The sequence below is a fragment of the Chiloscyllium punctatum genome, chromosome 10 (assembly GCF_047496795.1).
Source record: "Chiloscyllium punctatum isolate Juve2018m chromosome 10, sChiPun1.3, whole genome shotgun sequence".
NCBI classification, from domain to species: domain Eukaryota; kingdom Metazoa; phylum Chordata; class Chondrichthyes; order Orectolobiformes; family Hemiscylliidae; genus Chiloscyllium; species Chiloscyllium punctatum.
The window spans coordinates 44,044,983-44,062,551 of record NC_092748.1 but is presented as its reverse complement, the minus strand read 5'-3'; the positions used below and the strand labels follow the sequence as shown (position 1 = coordinate 44,062,551).

The 17,569-nt window shown below is 42.6% G+C and overlaps 1 protein-coding gene across 1 annotated transcript in view; it reads left to right on the top strand.

The window, feature by feature from the left end:
• Nucleotides 1–17,569, top strand: part of LOC140482086 (uncharacterized) — a 186,418-nt gene that overhangs the window by 80,275 nt on the left and 88,574 nt on the right. The window contains exons 14-17 of the mRNA XM_072579024.1: nucleotides 4,626–4,670; nucleotides 4,798–4,851; nucleotides 15,189–15,287; nucleotides 15,404–15,448. Coding sequence (XP_072435125.1) covers nucleotides 4,626–4,670; nucleotides 4,798–4,851; nucleotides 15,189–15,287; nucleotides 15,404–15,448 — 243 coding nt within the window. The remainder of the gene's footprint in view (nucleotides 1–4,625; nucleotides 4,671–4,797; nucleotides 4,852–15,188; nucleotides 15,288–15,403; nucleotides 15,449–17,569) is intronic.

Sequence of the window (17,569 nt, the reverse complement as noted above, 5' to 3'; positions counted from 1 at the left end):
TACATGTCCAGCAAACTTTCTCTGAACTACTTTCAATATTTGTGCAGTTGCATTACCCGAAACACTACTCGGTTAGTGTCTCCCACCCATCCTCCTCCTCTAACCAAAAAAAAGGTTCTGTGCACCAGATTAGTAAGGTAACGAGTTTATTTTTTATTCCTTATTTTTTGACAGACACTTTAGGAATTTAGAATAGTGGGAATGGAGGTTAGGGCAGTTGAATGTTCCTTCTGCAGAATGTGGGAGGTAAGGGTCACCACTAGTGTCCCTGCTGACGACATCTGCGGGAAGTGCACCCAACTCCAGCTCCTCGAAAACCGCGTTAGGGAACTGAAGCTAGAGCTGGATGAACTTCGGATCATTCAGGAGGCAGGGGGGTTATTGACTGGAGTTACAGGGAGGTAGTCACTCCTCAGGTACAAGAAAAAGGCAGATGGGTTACAGTCAGGGGACAGAAAGGGAACCGGCAGGCAGTGCAGGGATCCCCTGTGGCCATTCCCCTCAACAATAAGTATACCGTTTTGGATACTGTTGGGGGGATGACTTACCAGGGGAAAGCAGTGGGGCACAGGGCTCAGAAGGGAAGGGGGAAGAGGAGCAGAGCAGTAGTCTTTGGGGACTCGATAGTTCGGGGGACAGATAGGAGATTCTGTGGGGATAAGAGACACTCACGGTTGGTGTGTTGTCTCGCGGGTGCCAGGGTTCATGATGTCTCTGATCGTGTTTTTGGGATCCTTAAGGGGGAGCAGCCCCAAGTCATGGTCCACATAGGCACCAACGACATAGGTAGGAAGAAAGGTGGGGATTTAAGGTGGAAATTCAGGAACCTAGGATGGAAGCTTAGAACTAGGACGAACAAAGTTGTCTCTGGTTTGTTGCCTGTGCCACGTGCTAGTGAGGCGAAGGATAAGGGAGAGAGGAGTTGAATACATGGCTAGAGGGGTGGTGCAGGAGGGAGGGTTTTGGATTCTTGGATAATTAGGGCTCTTTCTGGGGTAGGTGGGGCCTCTACAAGCAAAATGGTCTTCATCTGAACCAGAGGGGTACCAATATCCTGGGGGGGAAATTTGCTAAGGCTATTGGGGTGAGTTTAAACTAATCCAGCAGGGGGATGGGAACCAAAATTGTAGTTCGAGTATAGAAAAGGTTGAGAGTAGGGAGGTCCAAAATCAAGTTTCAGGGATACAAGATGGCACCGGCAAGCAAGAAGTTGGTTTGAAGTATGTCTACTTCAATGCCAGGAGCATCCGGAATAAGGTGGGTGAACTTGCAGCATGGGTTGGTACCTGGGACTTCAATGTTGTGGCCATTTCTAAAACATGGATAGAGCAGGGACAGGAATGGTTGTTGCAGGTTCCAGGATTTAGATGTTTCAGTAAGAACAGAGAAGATGGTAAAAGAGGGGGAGGTGTGGCATTGTTGGTCAAGGACAGTATTACAGTTGCAGAAAGAATGTTTGGGGACTCATCAACTGAGATAGTATGGGCTGAGGTTAGAAACAGGAAAGGAGAGGTCACCCTGTTGGGAGTTTTCTATAGGCCCCCAAATAGTTCCAGAGATGTAGAGGAAAGGATAGCCAGGAAAGACCTAAAGAGAGAGCGCAGAAGAGCCAGGAGGAGACATGAGAAGTTGTTGGCAGATAGGATCAGGGTAAACCCTAAGGCTTTCTATAGATGTTTAAGGAATAAAAGAATGACGAGAGTAAGATTCGGGCCAATCAAGGATAGCAGTGGGAAGTTGTGTGTGGAGTTAGAGGAGATAGGGGAAGCACTAAATGAATATTTTTCAACAGTATTCACTCTGGAAAACGGCGATGTTGTCGAGGAGATTACTGAGATACAGCCTACTAGACTAGGTGTGATTGAGGTTCACAAGGAAGAGGTATTAGAAATCCTGCAGAGTGTGAAAATAGATAAGTCCCCTGGGCCGGATGGGATTTATCCTAGGATCCTCTGGGAAGACAGGGAGGAGATTGGTGAGCCTTTGGTATTGATCTTTAAATCATCATGGTCAACAGGAATAGTGCCAGAAGACTGGAGGATAGCAAATGTGGTTCCCCTGTTCAAGAAGGGGAGTAGAGACAACCCTGGTAATTATAGACCAGTGAGCCTTACTTCAGTTGTTGGTAAAGTGCTGGAAAAGGTTATAAGAGATAGGATTTATAATCATCTAGAAAAGAATAATTTGATTAGGGATAGTCAGCATGGTTTTGTGAAGGGTAGGTCTTATTGAGTTCTTTGAGAAGGTGACCAAACAGGTAGATGAGAGTAAACCGGTTGATGTGGTATATATGGATTTCAGCAAGGCATTCAATAAGGTTCCCCACAGTAGGCTCTTTTACAAAATGTGGAGGAATGGGATTGTGGGAGATATAGCAGTTTAGATCAGTAATTGGCTTGCTGATGGGAAATGTCCATCCTAGAGTCCAGTTACTAGTGGTGTACCGCAAGGGTTGGTGTTGGGTCCACTGCTGTTCGTCATTTTTATAAACGACCTGGATGAGGCCGTAGGAGGGTGGGTTAGTAAATTTGCAGACGACACTAAGGTCGGTGGAGTTGATTGATAGTGAGAAAGGATGTTGTAGGTTACAGAGAGACATAGCTAAGCTGCAGAGCTGGGCTGAGAGGTGGCAAATGAAGTTTAATGTGGAGTTTAATACAGAGAGACATAGATAAGCTGCAGAGCTGGGCTGAGAGGTGGCAAATGGAGTTTAATGCGGACAAGTGTGAGGAGATTCACTTTGGTCGGAGTAACCGGAATGCAAAGTACTGGGCTAATGGTAAGATTCTTCGTAGTGTAGATGAGCAGAGAGATCTCAGTGTCCATGTACACAAATCCTTGAAAGGTGCCACCCAGATTGACAGGGCTGTTAAGAAGGCGTACAGTGTTTTAGCTTTTATTAATAGAGAGATTGAGTTCCGGAACCATGAGATTATGCTGCAGTTGTACAAAACTCTGGTGCGTCCGCACTTGGAGTACAGTATTGTGTACAGTTCTGGTCACCGCATTATAAGAAGGATGTGGAAGCTTTAAGTCATCATTGGACAAGCGTATGGACCTACATGGAATAGTGTAGGTTAGATGGGCTTCAGATTGGTATGACAGGTCAGCGCAACATTGAGGGCCGAAGGGCCTGTGCTGTGCTGTAATGTTCTATGTTCTAATACAATTCAGTCCTTCCTTAAATAAGGTGGCCAATACTCTACACAGTATTCTAGATGTCATACCATCAGTGCCCTGTTTAACTGAAGCATGACCTCTATACTTTGCACACAATTCCCCTCTATATGATAACATTCTATTATCTTTCCTAATTTCTTGCCTGCACCTGCATTGTTACCATTTCTGACTCATGCCCTAGAATACAGTAATTCTCCCCTGCATCTCAGAAAGTTCTCACAATTTAGATGCACGATTCCTTTTTCTATTCTGAGATTTTTAAAAAATGCAGATGCTAGAATCCAAATCCAACAAGCAGGAGGCTGGAAGAAGACACCAATCCAGGCAGCATCAGGAAGTGGGCAAAAGTGAGGACTGCAGATGCTGGAAACCAGAGTCTAGATTAGAGTGTTGCTGGAGAAGCACAGCAGGCCAGGCAGCATCCGTGGAGCAGGAAAATCGATGTTTCAGACAAAAGCCCTTCATCAGGAAGGATAGGAAGGGCTTTTGCCCGAAATCTTGATTTTCCTGCTCCTCGGATGCTGCCTGACCTGTTGTGCTTTTCCAGCATCAGGAAGTGGAGAAGTCGACATTTCGGGTATAAGGGTTATACCTGAAACATTAACTGCTCCACCTCCTGATGCCGCCTGGTTTCCTGTCTTCTTCCAGCCTCCTGCTTGTCTCCTTTTTTATTCTTCTTGCCAAAATGAACAATTTCATATTTTCTCAAATCGAGTCCCATTTTTCAGAACTTTACCTACTCACTTAACGTATCTCTATATTTTTGTATCCTCATTATGACCTCTTTGTAATTTACTTTTCCACCTATTATTGTGTTATCAGCAAACTCGACAACCAGATATTCTGTTCCTTTAGTTAAAACATTGATTGTAATTTGTAAACAATTGTTAATAGCACAATGCTCATTTAAATGCTACCAATCTTAATATGACCAATCTATGTCTAGTATCTGTTTCCTATTCATGAAACAACCTTTTCTCCATGAACCCACCCTTCTCTTTCTCACACATGCACACACGTGCACACATATATGTACTCACACATATAGGCACATACACGCACACTAAATGCAGTCCAACTACAGGTTCCCCTTTATCCATGGCCCATATAAATTCCTTCAAACACTCCAACAGATTGGATAAACATCACTGACAATATTTTGCATTAGAAAATTAAAGAAATCCTGTTACCTACTGGTGGAATGCTAAGTAATAATTATAGTAGCAATAAATAATTGGACTGATATGGACCTGAAAACTGGGACAGGCATTTAATATTGATCTTTAACATTTTGAGCAACCTCAATTTTTCATTTTGATAATATTTGTCATCTCATTCTTTGAATTTCTACCTGGTTATTTCCTGTAACTTTATTTAAATGCCATCTTATTCTTAATACATTCCAAAGAAAGCTGACTCTGAACATGAAGTTCCTTTTTCTTCAGGGTACCCGTGGGCATGATGGCAGTCCTGGTAAAGATGGTGCACAAGTGAGTAAAAGTATTGTTTACTATAATGTACTTTTAATATAAACATTTGATGCATTCTTTTTTTCCTGAAGTTTTTATTTTGTTCAGATATATGCATATAAAACTTTGTCTTTTTGTTTCAACTTAGGGCTCTCCTGGACCACCCGGTACACCTGGTTTTCCAGGTCAAGCAGGAGCTAAGGTATATTGACCAGTCAGTATTTGACAGGACTGATATTGTAAAAGTAACACCTTCAAATAGAGCCATGTTATTACTTGCAATGCATTCAGGTTTTTGCCAGATTTAGATTGTTAATGGTGCATGTAGCAACTGTCCCTGTGTGGTGGTTCAGTGGTTAGCGCTGCTACCTCACAAGGCCAAGAACCTGAGTTTGATTCCAGCCTTGGTTGACTGTGTGGAGCTTGTGCATTCTCCCTATGTCATGTGGGTTTCCTCAAAGATGTATAGATTTGGTGGATTGGCCATGCTAGATTGCCCATAAGGATGTGGTTAATAAGTGGATTAGCCATGGGGGCTGTAGGGATAGGGCTGGTTATGGATGTGGGCATGATGGTCTTTAGAGGGTCTGTGTGGGTTCAATAGGCACATACACGCACACTAAATGCAGTCCAACTACAGGTTCCCCTTTATCCATGGCCCATATAAATTCCTTCAAACACTCCAACAGATTGGATAAACATCACTGACAAACTGTAGAGGTTTTATGATATTCTAATCCTATTTTCTAGAACTTGGGCCATAGCCTTTTTATGCCATGACAACGCAAGTGCACATCTAAATATTTCTTTCTTGGATCTTCATCCTTTCCTTTATCCAACAGGTATGAGCGCCTACCTGCCTAAGTGGATGAAGAGCAGTTAAGTGGGGGAGTGACTGGCAGAGGGAGGGAAATGCCTCATCAGGAGCATAGGTTCTGTTTTCTGCAACAATGAGATGAAGGATTTGAAGGTTGGGTTGCCTGCGCAGTGCCAAGCTTAAAGACATTTTCTGAAGTCTAGAATGAACTTGGAATAGGAGATGTAGTTCTAGTTGTCATTCTGCATGTAGGACCTAACTCCCAGGTGGAACAAAAAGTAAAAATCTGCAAAACAAGAAGTGTCCAAAATGATCAGAAGAACCTCAAATGTAATAATTTCTGGCTTGCTACCTGAACTCTGTACATATTTTAATGGTCGAAGAAACTAGAGTTAAAAGATACTGAAAGAGTCCGGTGGGAAACAGAAAGATTCCAATTCATGAGGCATTGGTGCCAGTACTGGGAAAAGATGAAGCTGTTCTGATGGAATATGTTTTACTTAAACCAAGCTGAGACAAGTTGCCTGAGAAATTGGATAACTTGGATTGTTGATTGGAATTTAAATGAAAAGGGTAATGTTGATGTGTGGGTAAGTTCTCAGGCAAAGGAACAGTTCTAAATCTAAAGAGAAAAGTTCAGTCTATTGTACTGTGAGATGATTTAGAACAGAGTAGAGTGTGACAGAAAGAGAAGAGTTTGACAGTAATAATGCATTGATGAATAAGATCAAATCAGGGAGAATTGTGAGATGTTAGAATTAAATGGACTTTATTTCAACACACAAAACATTTGGAGCAAGGTAGCTGAATCCATAGAAACATAGAATGCTTCCTGGTTGTTACATCTGGGAATGCTCTCTTCAATAGCAACTCAGCTAGTTCTACATCCTGACCTTTTCCCCTAGCCCTGCATTTCTGGGCCAGGATATATAACTTGCTTTGATGTTAGCAACTGGATTGGAACCCTGGGCTGTATTACTTCTGCGAGTTTTACCCCTTCAGTGCTTAGTTTTTTAATCCATGTATTAGATTCAGGGATTTTACAAATTTGAAGTTGTTGGGTGGAAATCTGATGTTTGTCCCCTGTAGCATGTGTAGACTTCCACCCTATATCTCAGTCTCATTTATCCTGACATCAAACAAATTGGATGAAATGAGATTTAAAACCTGACTTTGTTTCTTTGAACTCCCACTGGGTAACTGGTTTTATCTCGCCCAGCTTCCCAGGTAATATTGACTCATGGCGTCTGTTGAGGGCCAGGTCCCTTCCCTTTCCCCTTTATGTTGGGAATTTTTTTTTCTCCCAACCTGTCCCACTTCCCCAGGAAAACTCTTAAGTGTATGTTCAGCCTCTACCATACTTCCTGTGGCTCTTTCACCAAGTGAGGCTTCACTTTCATTTGTTCTCTAAAGACTTCTTGGGTCTGCCTTTAAATTTACTGCAAAGGTATCTTTTAACCAGATCTCTGGCTCATCTTTTGTCACCTACCCTGGCCTTTTCTTGTCTTCCATTATGGCTATTTGTGCATCTTTATTGGGTTCGGCCCTGACCCTTCCTGATAATGTTCGCCCAACTTCAGCCCAATTTAGTTCCAATGACCATTCACAGTCACATCAAACCTCACACGTTTTATTCTTCCGGTAGGGTTTCCAAATCTCTCTCAGTTCTCTGCCTTAGGTTCTGTCCTGACCCTTTCAATACTTGCAGCCTATCGTCAGCTCTGTTTAATTCTATTGGCTCTTGTTGAGTCTCATGGATTTTACTGCTCCCTTTGGGGCTTCCAATCTTTTTTTTTAGATTACTTACAGTGTGGAAACAGGCCCTTCGGCCCAACAAGTCCACACCGCCCCGTCGAAGCGTAACCCACCCATACCCCTACATCTACATCTACATCTACCCCTTACCTAACACTACGGGCAATTTAGCACTGCCAATTCACCTGACCTGCACATCTTTGGAGTGTGGGAGGAAACCGGAGCACCCGGAGGAAACCCACGCAGACACAGGGAGAACGTGCAAACTCCACACAGTCAGTCGCCTGAGGCGGGAATTGAACCCGGGTCTCTGGCGCTGTGAGGCAGCAGTGCTAACCACTGTGCCACCGTGCCGCCCTTTGAATCTCTTTCAGTTCCCACCCTTTTTGCCTCTTGTTGTTGGCTTTCTCCGACCATTCCCTTCTGTCGTTGTGTCTGGCTCAATGCCTGTCAAACCATAACTCAATATAGTATCTTTTGTTTCTAATTATGGACTGCACCCATCAGAATTTCACTCCATACTCTTTTCTCAAGTGCTCTTTGATCAGCATATTGGAATTTGTCTTGCTTTCAGGTGGAAAACCTTTTATTTTCCCCAAAGTCTGAGAAAGCTGGAATCTCCAAGAAAGCTGATTTAACTCTCTGGCTGCTGAAGGAAGTAATTTGTCAGGATTTCTTTTGACACAAATTCCTGACATCTATCCTATTCAATGGTGATGCTTAAGGAGACACTGACCATCTTTAATGATACCACCACTAGTTTTGTAACTTGAGTTTCTGTGGAAACGTTGAATTCACTAATTTTCCATTCCATGCCTTGGGCATGCTGCAAATGAGGCGAAAGTGGGTACTGCAGATGCTGGAGATCAGAATCAAGACTAGAGGGGTGCTGGAAAAGCACAGCAGATCAGGAAGCATCTGAGGAGCAGGAAAATTGATGTTTCAGGCAGGAGACCTTCATCAGGAATCCTGATGAACTCCTGATTAAGGGCTCCTGCCTGAAACTTCAATTTTCCTGCCCCTCAGATGCTGCCTGACCTGTTGTGCTTTTCCAGCACCACTGTAACCTTCATGCTGCAAATGAGGCAATTGTATGGTTCACACATGTCTCCATCCAGTTCCTACCTTTCAAAGGTTGGTGACAGTTCTGTTTTCTTTCCTTATCTTCTCTTTTTCTCTTCAGCTCATCTCAGGATATTTATCTCACTCCTATCTCTCTCTTTGGTCTATGACAGTTTCCAGATCCCAGCATCTCTAACTTTATGATCTATGTGTTCACTCATTCCTGTCAGCCAGAATGGTCCTGCCACCCTCTGTTCATCTACATAAATCCCAGATTGGGTAAGGGTTGAGTTTTGGTGGCAGTTATTACAGTCAGATACAGTAAATACAGATTTTGCATCCATTAGAGATTGGAAAAATAAGAGGTCACTTGGTCAAAACATATAAGATCTTGAAGGGTATTGACAGAGTATTGATGTGGAAAGGATGTTGACTCTGGTGGGAGAATCTAAAATTCAGAGTCACTGTTTAAAAATTAGGGGTTGCCCATTTAGGGCAGAGGTAAGAGATTTTGTTTTTCTTTCAAAGGCCTGCAGGTTTTTGGAATTCTCCTCCTTAATTTGGTGAAGATAGAATCTTTGAATATTTTGGGGTAGATAGTACCTTGATATATAAAGGGCTGAAGGTTTACTGGGGGTAAGGCAGGAATATGGAATTGAGGTTAAAATCAGATCTGTCATGATATTATTGATTGACAGACCAGGCTTGAAGGACATAGTGGCCTAAATCCTACCTCTAATGTATAAAGTCATGTGTAATTGCCATTATGCAATTCTCTAGAAGAAAGTGAGGACTGCAGATGCTAGAGATCAGAGTTGAGAGTGCGTGGTGCTGGAAAAGCACAGCAGGTTAGGTAGCATCCGAGAAGCAGGAGAATCAATGTTTCGGGCAGGAGCCCTTCATTAGGAATTCTCCACCATCAACGTTCCTACATATTACCATTGACCAGAAGCATATCTAGATCAGTCATGCAGATACTCTGGTCTTAAGATCAAGTCAGAAACTAAGAATTGCATGAGGAGTAACCCTCCACATAATTCTCCAAGCTTTTCTACCATCTTAACTCAGAAGTTTTGTTTTAGAATATTGTCCACCTGGCTGAAAGAAGATACTCCAAGAATATCTAAAACATTCTGCACCATCCAGGGTGAAAGAGCCTTTAGACTACCATGATGATTGAGGAGGCTATCAAACATGTAGGAGGATGTCAGACAGCACCAAATGACTGGTTCAAGCACTGGAATTGCATTTACAGAATTCTGTTGGTAGAATTAATTATTTTTACTCTGTCTTGGACTCCACAGAGGTGTTGGTTGAAATTATTTTCAGGCATTTCACTTATCCTCTACAATCTGTCCTTACCCTTTGGAAACAGCAGTATGGATCTGAGGCTGCTTGGACTGGGAGGTGAAGGAGAAGTTATAATGACTTCCAGGAAAGCAAGGATTAGTATGGAAGAAGTACTTCCAGTTACAGAGTATTTAGATATTGAAGAAGTTAAGAGGTCAACTGTCCTTTGAGTGATCTCACTGACTGGTCACTGTCTATCTTGATGGTCACATGTGCAAATGATGATGTGCTTCACTTGGGGATGAAACCCTATGTCACCTTCACCTTCAAGGCCAAGACTGTCGATTAATGAATGTGCTGCCAGTTCTGGAAAAGAGACCAAAGGTAACATGTGGGATACAGCCACCAAGGGACACAATAATCCTTGGAATAAGCAAGCAAGTTCAAGACTACAGTTTTGGTAGTTACTTGCAAGGCATGGAGGCCAATGCTGAGAATGAAAGGTCTTTGAAGATGCGACCATTTGCTTGGATAGTTGCGATTTCCTGTCACACAGGATCTTGATCATTTCCAAGTAGATCCTACATTGTGAGCTTGATCCCTGCTCATTTCTGTCTCTCCTACCTCGATGCTTCCTGGACCTTATGTTTTACTCTTCTGCTGTCCCAGACTAAAAAAAATCTGGCAATCACGTTACCATTGCCAGTTGGAATTGTTTATTCTAGGTAGGTGTCCCTACCTGTGCTCTTCCTACAATTCACATGTGTGTTCACAGAATCACAGAAGTCTTACTGGACGAGGCCATTGGCCCATCATGCACACACCGGCTCTTCAAATAAGCATCATTACCTAGTGCCAATTTCTGATTCTTCTCCAATCCCTTGCACATAATGTGGCGCTGTGCAGTATACTCAATTTTCCAACTGGGATCTAATCATTATCTTATACATATTCAATATCAGCTTCTTGCTCTTGTACCCTATGCCTCTGTTAATAAAGCTGAGCATGCTGTATGTTTTATTTACTGCTCTCTGCAACTATCCTGCCACCTTCAATGGTCTCTGCATGTATATATCTATATCTCTCTGCTCCTGCACCCCCTTTAGAAATAGAAACTCCCATTTAGAATGGTCTTTCAATGTGTTTCCTACCAAAATGCATCAACTTATACTTTTCTGCATTGAACCTCATCTGCCACCTATCCGTCCATTCCACCAACATGTCATTGTCCTTTTGGAGTTGACCTAATGCAAAGCTGAGATGTTGAGAGCCAAGTTTCCCTGCACCCATTCCACTGAGTGGCTCTGCTGACCCTCTTTTGGGCTATGTTGATGCTCTGGGGCAGTTTTCAGTAGGTTTCAGAAGGTGTGGTAACCTATTCATTCATTTAAATAGGGGAATTTCCAGCCCTGGCAAACTACTGACAAGATTTTTAGCAGTCTTGATTGGTCCTGAGAAGTGCCAGTCTACCTCACATGAGCTTCGAAGTCTAATGTGTTTCAAAAATGTGAACATAGCTGAAAAACAATATATTTGACACTACTATTTGGCAGTAAACACACAAGTGATATTAGGAGACAGTGAAGTTGCGGATGCTGGAGATCAGAGTTGAGAGTGTGGTGCTGAAAAATCGCAGCAGGTCGGGCAGCATTCGAGGAGCAGGAAAATCGACATTTCAGGCCAGAGCCCTTCATCAGGAATGTGGCTGGGAGCCTCAGGGGAGGAGAGATAAATGGGAGTGGGGGAGGGGGGTGTTGGGCTGGGGGAGAAGGTAGTTGAGAGTGTGTGGATGGAGGTGGGGGTAAAGGTGATAGGTCTGTTTCTTCATTAGCTTGATGCTACTATCAAGTCTAAATGTCCTACCTTCCACACAAATTAATGATGTAGTGAATGAAATTTCACTGCCAGTGCGGTGCCAAGTATGTCAGCTAAGTGTCCCAATGTCTGGTGGGTGGCATCAAAAAGCACATGGCTTCAGCTGTTCATACAGATACTGGTTATAGAGGGTCTAAGGGTTTGAAAGGGTTAACACTGATGAGTGCTTTAAACACCACTGTCCATACTCACGTCATTTGGATTTGACTGCATGTACAACAATACTAGCTTCAACCAGAACAGTCCAGCATTAGATGTGAAGCCACTATTGACCAGTTATAGAAAAGTAAACAATTTACAATATTAATCAGACTCACAATGTGGTTCGCTTACACTTGCTAGAAGCTACAAGTATTGATATGCAAGGCCCTGAACTCAAGCGTTATCAGCCATTGCACCTTTCTCAATTAAACAAAAGTTTGGATGTTAATATTTTCTGGTGCATTCTCCATAAAACAAAATCTCAACCAATCAAAGTCAGCTTGTAATTCTTGAAATAAATTCAATAAAATATTGGTGATGACACAGTATTCCCGGTGGATCTCGAATGAAGGCGTTAAATTGGGGGAAGACCAGCTAGAACTGAAATTTGGCAAACTATAACTCAATTAGGCAAGAATTGGAGAATGTGCATTGGGAGCGGCTGTTTGAAGGAGTCTTTTAAAGGGCAGGCAATTAGAATGCAGGACTGGCATGTTCCTCTGAAACTGAAGGACAGGAATGGCAGGATTCAGGAACCTTGGAAGTCAGGGGAAATCAGCTTAGTCAAAAATAAACAAAGCATACCTCTGGTCTAGGGAACAGATAAGGTCCTCGAAGAATATAACGAAAGTAGGAAGGAGCTCAAATGGGAGGGTTAAGAGGGCCAAAAGGGGCCATGAAATGTCCTTAGCCAACAAGGCTAAGGAGAATCCCAAGGCATGTTATACATATATTAGGAGCAAGACGGTAGCTAGGAAAAGACTAAGCCCACTCGAGGATGAAGGAGGGAGGTTATGTGTGGAGCCAAAGGAAATGGGTGAGATCCTTAATGTGTATTTTGCATCATTATTCACTAAGTAGAGGGATGTTGAGGTTAGGGAAGGTGTGTGAATGTCCTTGAGCATGTTAACATTATGAAGGATGAAGTGTCTGCTCTCTTGTATTAAATTAGACAAGGCCCCAGAGCAAGATGGGAAACAAGGGAGTAAAGAGCTGGGGCCTTAAAAGATATTTTTGCATCCTCTTTGGCCTCAGATGAGGTTCCAGAAGATTGAAGAATGGCCAATGTTGTTCCCTTGTTTAAGAAAGAAGATAGAGACAATCCAGGTAATTACTGGCCAGTGAGGCTAACATCAATGGGAGGGAAGCTGTTGGAGAAGATACAGAGAGACAGGATTTATTCACATTTGGAAGCAAATAGACTTGTTAATGATAGCCAGCATGGGTTTGTGCAGGGAAGATCATGTGTCACCAACTTGATTGAGTTTTTTGAGGAGGTAACAAGAATGATTGATGAGGGAAGTGCAGTGGATATTATTTACTTGGACTTTAGTAAGGCATTTGAAAAAGTATCTCGTGGCAGGCTGGTATGAAAGGTGGAGTCTCAATGGATCAGGGGTATACTGGCTAGATGGATACAGAGCTGACTTGGTCATAGATGACAGAGAGTAACGGTAGAAGGCTGCTTTTTGGAATGGAGACCAGTAACTAGTGATGTTCCACAGGGATCAGTCATAGAATCTTTGTTGTTTGTAATATATATATATATATATATATAAATGATCTGGAGAAAAATGTAGGTGGTCTGATTAATAAGTTTGCGGATGATACTAAAATTAGCAGAGTTGCAGATAATGAGGATGATTGTCAAACGATACAGTAGGATTTTGATAGATTGCAGATTTGGACAGAGAAATGGCAGATGAAGACTAAGGGACGACCTAACTAGGTCAGAAAATTATGAGAGGCATAGACAGTGTGGTTAGTCGGAGGCTTTTTATCTCAGGTGGAAAAGTCAACTACAAGAGGGCACAGATTCAAGGTGAGAAGGGGAAAGTTTGCGGGAGAAATGCAGAGAAACTCTTTCACCCAAAGGAGTGGTGGATACCTGGAACATACTGCCGGTGGAGGTGGTAGAAGCAGACATGTTAGCAATGTATAAGGTTTATCTCAATAGACACATGAACAGTACATGAACAGAGGGATAGAAACGATGCATGGACAATAAGTAGCGTGTGTAAATAGGATAAAGAATCCGTGCAGACTTGGTGAGCTAAAGGGCATGCTCCTGTACTGTATTGTATCGTGTTATTACTCTTAAATTCCAAACCAATTCTGAAAAAGTGTCTTAATGAACTTGATACATTAATTCGGGCTCTGTCTCCAAGGCTGCTGCCAGATGTGCTGAGAGCACTTCTGCTTTTATTTCAACTTTCCAGTATACACAGTATTTTGCTTTCATTTGTGATTCCTATTCCTTGGTGCATTACCAATGACAATGTCTTGTCTAATCAGAACCCGTTTGTCACTCAGTCAGTGCCCTCTTTGTCATGTAGTATAAATTATTGTTCCCTTTCACAATTTGCTACTGTACCTGTCCTGAACTGCCAAACACCTACAAAAGTAAGTGTTACTTCTCCGAGAAGGTGATCAGTTGTTTGGAGTAGTGGGCTTTAGGTAGAAATAGATAATATGCTTTCAATTTCAAACTAAACGTGGTGTTATAGAAAATGTGCAATTTATTTCAATTGGTCTGCATTAGGGAGGTGCACTAGATGAATTGGTGGTCCCCTTTTTTAACGGAACGTATCTCAGTTGATATTTGTGGTGTGGAGTGGAACACTGATCCCTTTTGCGTTAATGATTGAGATCCAAATGCACTTGTTTATATAATCAATGTTATCAAATTTAAGAGATAACAGAAGAAAGGTTACTGAACCTGAGACATTAATTGTGCTTTCGCTCCTCAGATGCTGCCAGTCCTGCTGGGTTTTGCCAGGAGTTTCTGCTTTGTTTCTGATTTACAGCATCCGGCAGTTTGTTGTGTGTTTTAAATTTAAGGAGATAGATGCACTGTTACATGTTGATTCAATATCCATATGATCCAGCAGGAGAACTTTCTTACCTGTCCTTCTCTCATTGTGGTGGAGTATGGTCACGAATGACCTCCTTCCACTGTCCGATTGATACCTAAAAACGGCACTAAAACCAGTGCAGGATCCTGGTGAAACTGGTTTCTACTCATAATTACGGGGCTTTCAGGATGTTCCTGGGACTTTGCAGGCTGACTAAATGAGTATTACTCACAACAGGAGTGCTGGCATTTGACCTCGCTTCTGCTTTAGTTATGCTGGCATCGAAGACTTATAGTGGTGTATCACAACTTAGTAGGAGTAGAGCTAGCTAATGCTTTTGTAGTACGCTCCTACTAATAGAATGGCTGCAAGTAAGGCATGGATAGGAATTCCAAAGTGTGCTTGAGACTCTCGGAACTGGCAGAGACTCCGTGCTTTGGTGTCTTTGCAGTTGCACTTGTTTTGTACCAGTCACAACGGGGGAGCAAACTCTGATACTTTCTGTTCCAATCCAACAGGAAGAATGATCAATTTTAGCCATAAAATATACAATGTTGTAGCTAAAGAGCAAATGTTAGTCCCTATCTTGTCACCTTGAGTTTTTGATTCAGCTGAACTTTCCAGGAGGTCGCACTGTTTTCAAAGCATTCTTTTATTTTTCTCTTCTATTGATGTATCTTGCAGGGTGAAGCTGGTGAGAAAGGTTCTCGTGGTTCTGATGGGACTCCAGGGTTAAGGGGTGAACCAGGTTTGCAGGGCCATGCTGGAATTTCAGGCCCACCGGTATGTAAATAGTGATCAACTTCAACCTTTTACGCCTGCTTTTCAGTGACCGAATGATCAATGATAGAAAACTCAGAAAATGTTTCCTGACGGCCTGATCTTTGTTTATATTTCAGGGGAAACCTGGAAAAGATGGATCGCCTGGTGCTCGAGGTTTACTGGTCAGTTAGAACAAAAGTAAAGTGTTAATTAAAGAGTAAAGGTTTCAATAGATATTGTTTCCCCTTATTGAGTTTGGCCTACTATCTACTTTGTGAGAGGTGTAGATTATTTTCTAAATGGGGAAGGTTTCAGAAATTTGAAGCACAAAGGGATTTGGGGGTCTTAGTTCAGGATTATCTTAAGGTACCCAAGCAGTTTCATTTGGCAGTTAGGAAGCAAATGCAATGTTGGTATTCATTTCAAGAGGACGAGAATAAAGAGCAGGGGTGTATTGCTGAAGTTATATCAGCCTCTGGTCAGGCCACGTTTGGAATAGTGAGCAGTTTTGGCCCCTCAATCTAAGGAAGGATGCATTGGCCCAGGAGGGGGTACAGATGAGGTTTACAAGAATGATCCTGGGAATGAAGGGATGGTCGCAGAAGGAGTGGTTGAGGATTCTTGTTCTGTACTGAATGGTGTTTAGACAGATGAGGTGGGCTATTTAAAGAATGCAAAGAGGCCGGACAGAGTGGGGACATGGAGAAATGCTAGAATCCCCGCTAGAATTAGGGAGGGTCCCAGACCACTGGAAAAACATTAACAGGACTCCTCTGTTTAAAAAACGGCGTAAGGCAAAAAACAGAACATTAGTTTAAACTCAGTCTTGGCTAAGATTTTGGAGACCATTGTGAAGGGTAAGATTTCTGAATACTTGGAAGCGAATGGTAGAATAAGGAAAAGTCAGCATGGTTTCATCAAGGGGATGTCATGCCTGACAAATCTTCTAGAATTCTTCGAGACATCTTCTAGAATTCTTCGAGACATCTTCTAGAATTCTTCGAGACATAATGAGTAGGTCAGACCAGAGAGAGCCAATGGATCTTATCTCCATGGACTTCAAGAAGGCCTTTGACAAGGTGCAGCACATGAGGCTGCTGAGTAAGATAAGGGTCCATGATGTTAGAGGCAAGGTTATAACATGGATAGAAGCCCGGCTATCTAGCAGAAAGCAAAGCGTGGGGATAAAAGGGCCCTTCTCAGGATGGCAGCCAGTGACAAGTGGTGTTCCGCAAGGCTCAGTGTTGGGATTACAACTTTTCACTTTATACATTAATGATCTAGATGAAGGAACTGTAGACATTATGGTTAATTTACAGATGACACAAAGATAGATAGAGGGGCAGGTAGCATTGAGGAGACAGGGAGGCTGCAGAAGGACTTGTACAGGTTAGGAGGGTGGGCAAAGAAGTAGCAGATGAAGGACAATGTAGTAACCTGTGTGGTAATGCACTTTGGTAGGAAGAATCGAGGCTTGGACCATTTTCTAAGAGAGAACTCAGAAGCCTGAAGAGCAAAGAGACCTGAGAGTTCTAGTCCAGGATTCTTTTCAGGTAAAATTTCAGGTTGAGTCAGTAGTTAGGAAGGCAGTTGAGAAGACTTGAATATAAAAACAGGGATGTACTTCTGAGGCTCTGTAAGTTTCTGGTCAAACCACATTTGGAGTATTGAGCACAGTTTTGGGCCCCATATCTCAGGAAGGATGTACTGGCCCTGCAGCATGTTCAGAAGAGTTCATGAGAACAGTCCCAGGAATGAAAAACTTAACATATGAGGAACGTTTGAGAGCTATGGGTTTATACTCAATGGAGATTAGAAGGATGATGGAGGATCTAATTGAAACTTGCAGAATACTGAATGGCCTAAACGGAGTGGATGTTGGGAAGACGTTTCCATTGGTAGGAGAGACTAGGACCCGAGGACACAGCCTTAGAGTAACATGAAGATCTTTTAGAACAAAATAAGGAGAAACATCTTCAGCCAGGGAGCGGTGAATCTGTAGAACTCACTGCCACAGAAGGCTGTGGAGGCCAGGTCGTTGAGAATATTTAAGATCGGTTTTTGATTAGTAAGGAGATCAAGGATTACGGGGATAAAGCGGGAGAATGGGGTTGAGAAGCTTATCAGCCATGGTTGAGTGGCAGAGCAGACTTGATGGGCTGAATGGTCTGATTTCTGATCCTATGTCTTATGGTCTTATGGTCTTATAGTTTTAAGATGCTTCCACTCGTGGGGGACACTAGGACCTGAGGATGCAATCTCAGATTGAAGAGACAATCTTTAAAAACAAAATGAGGAATTGC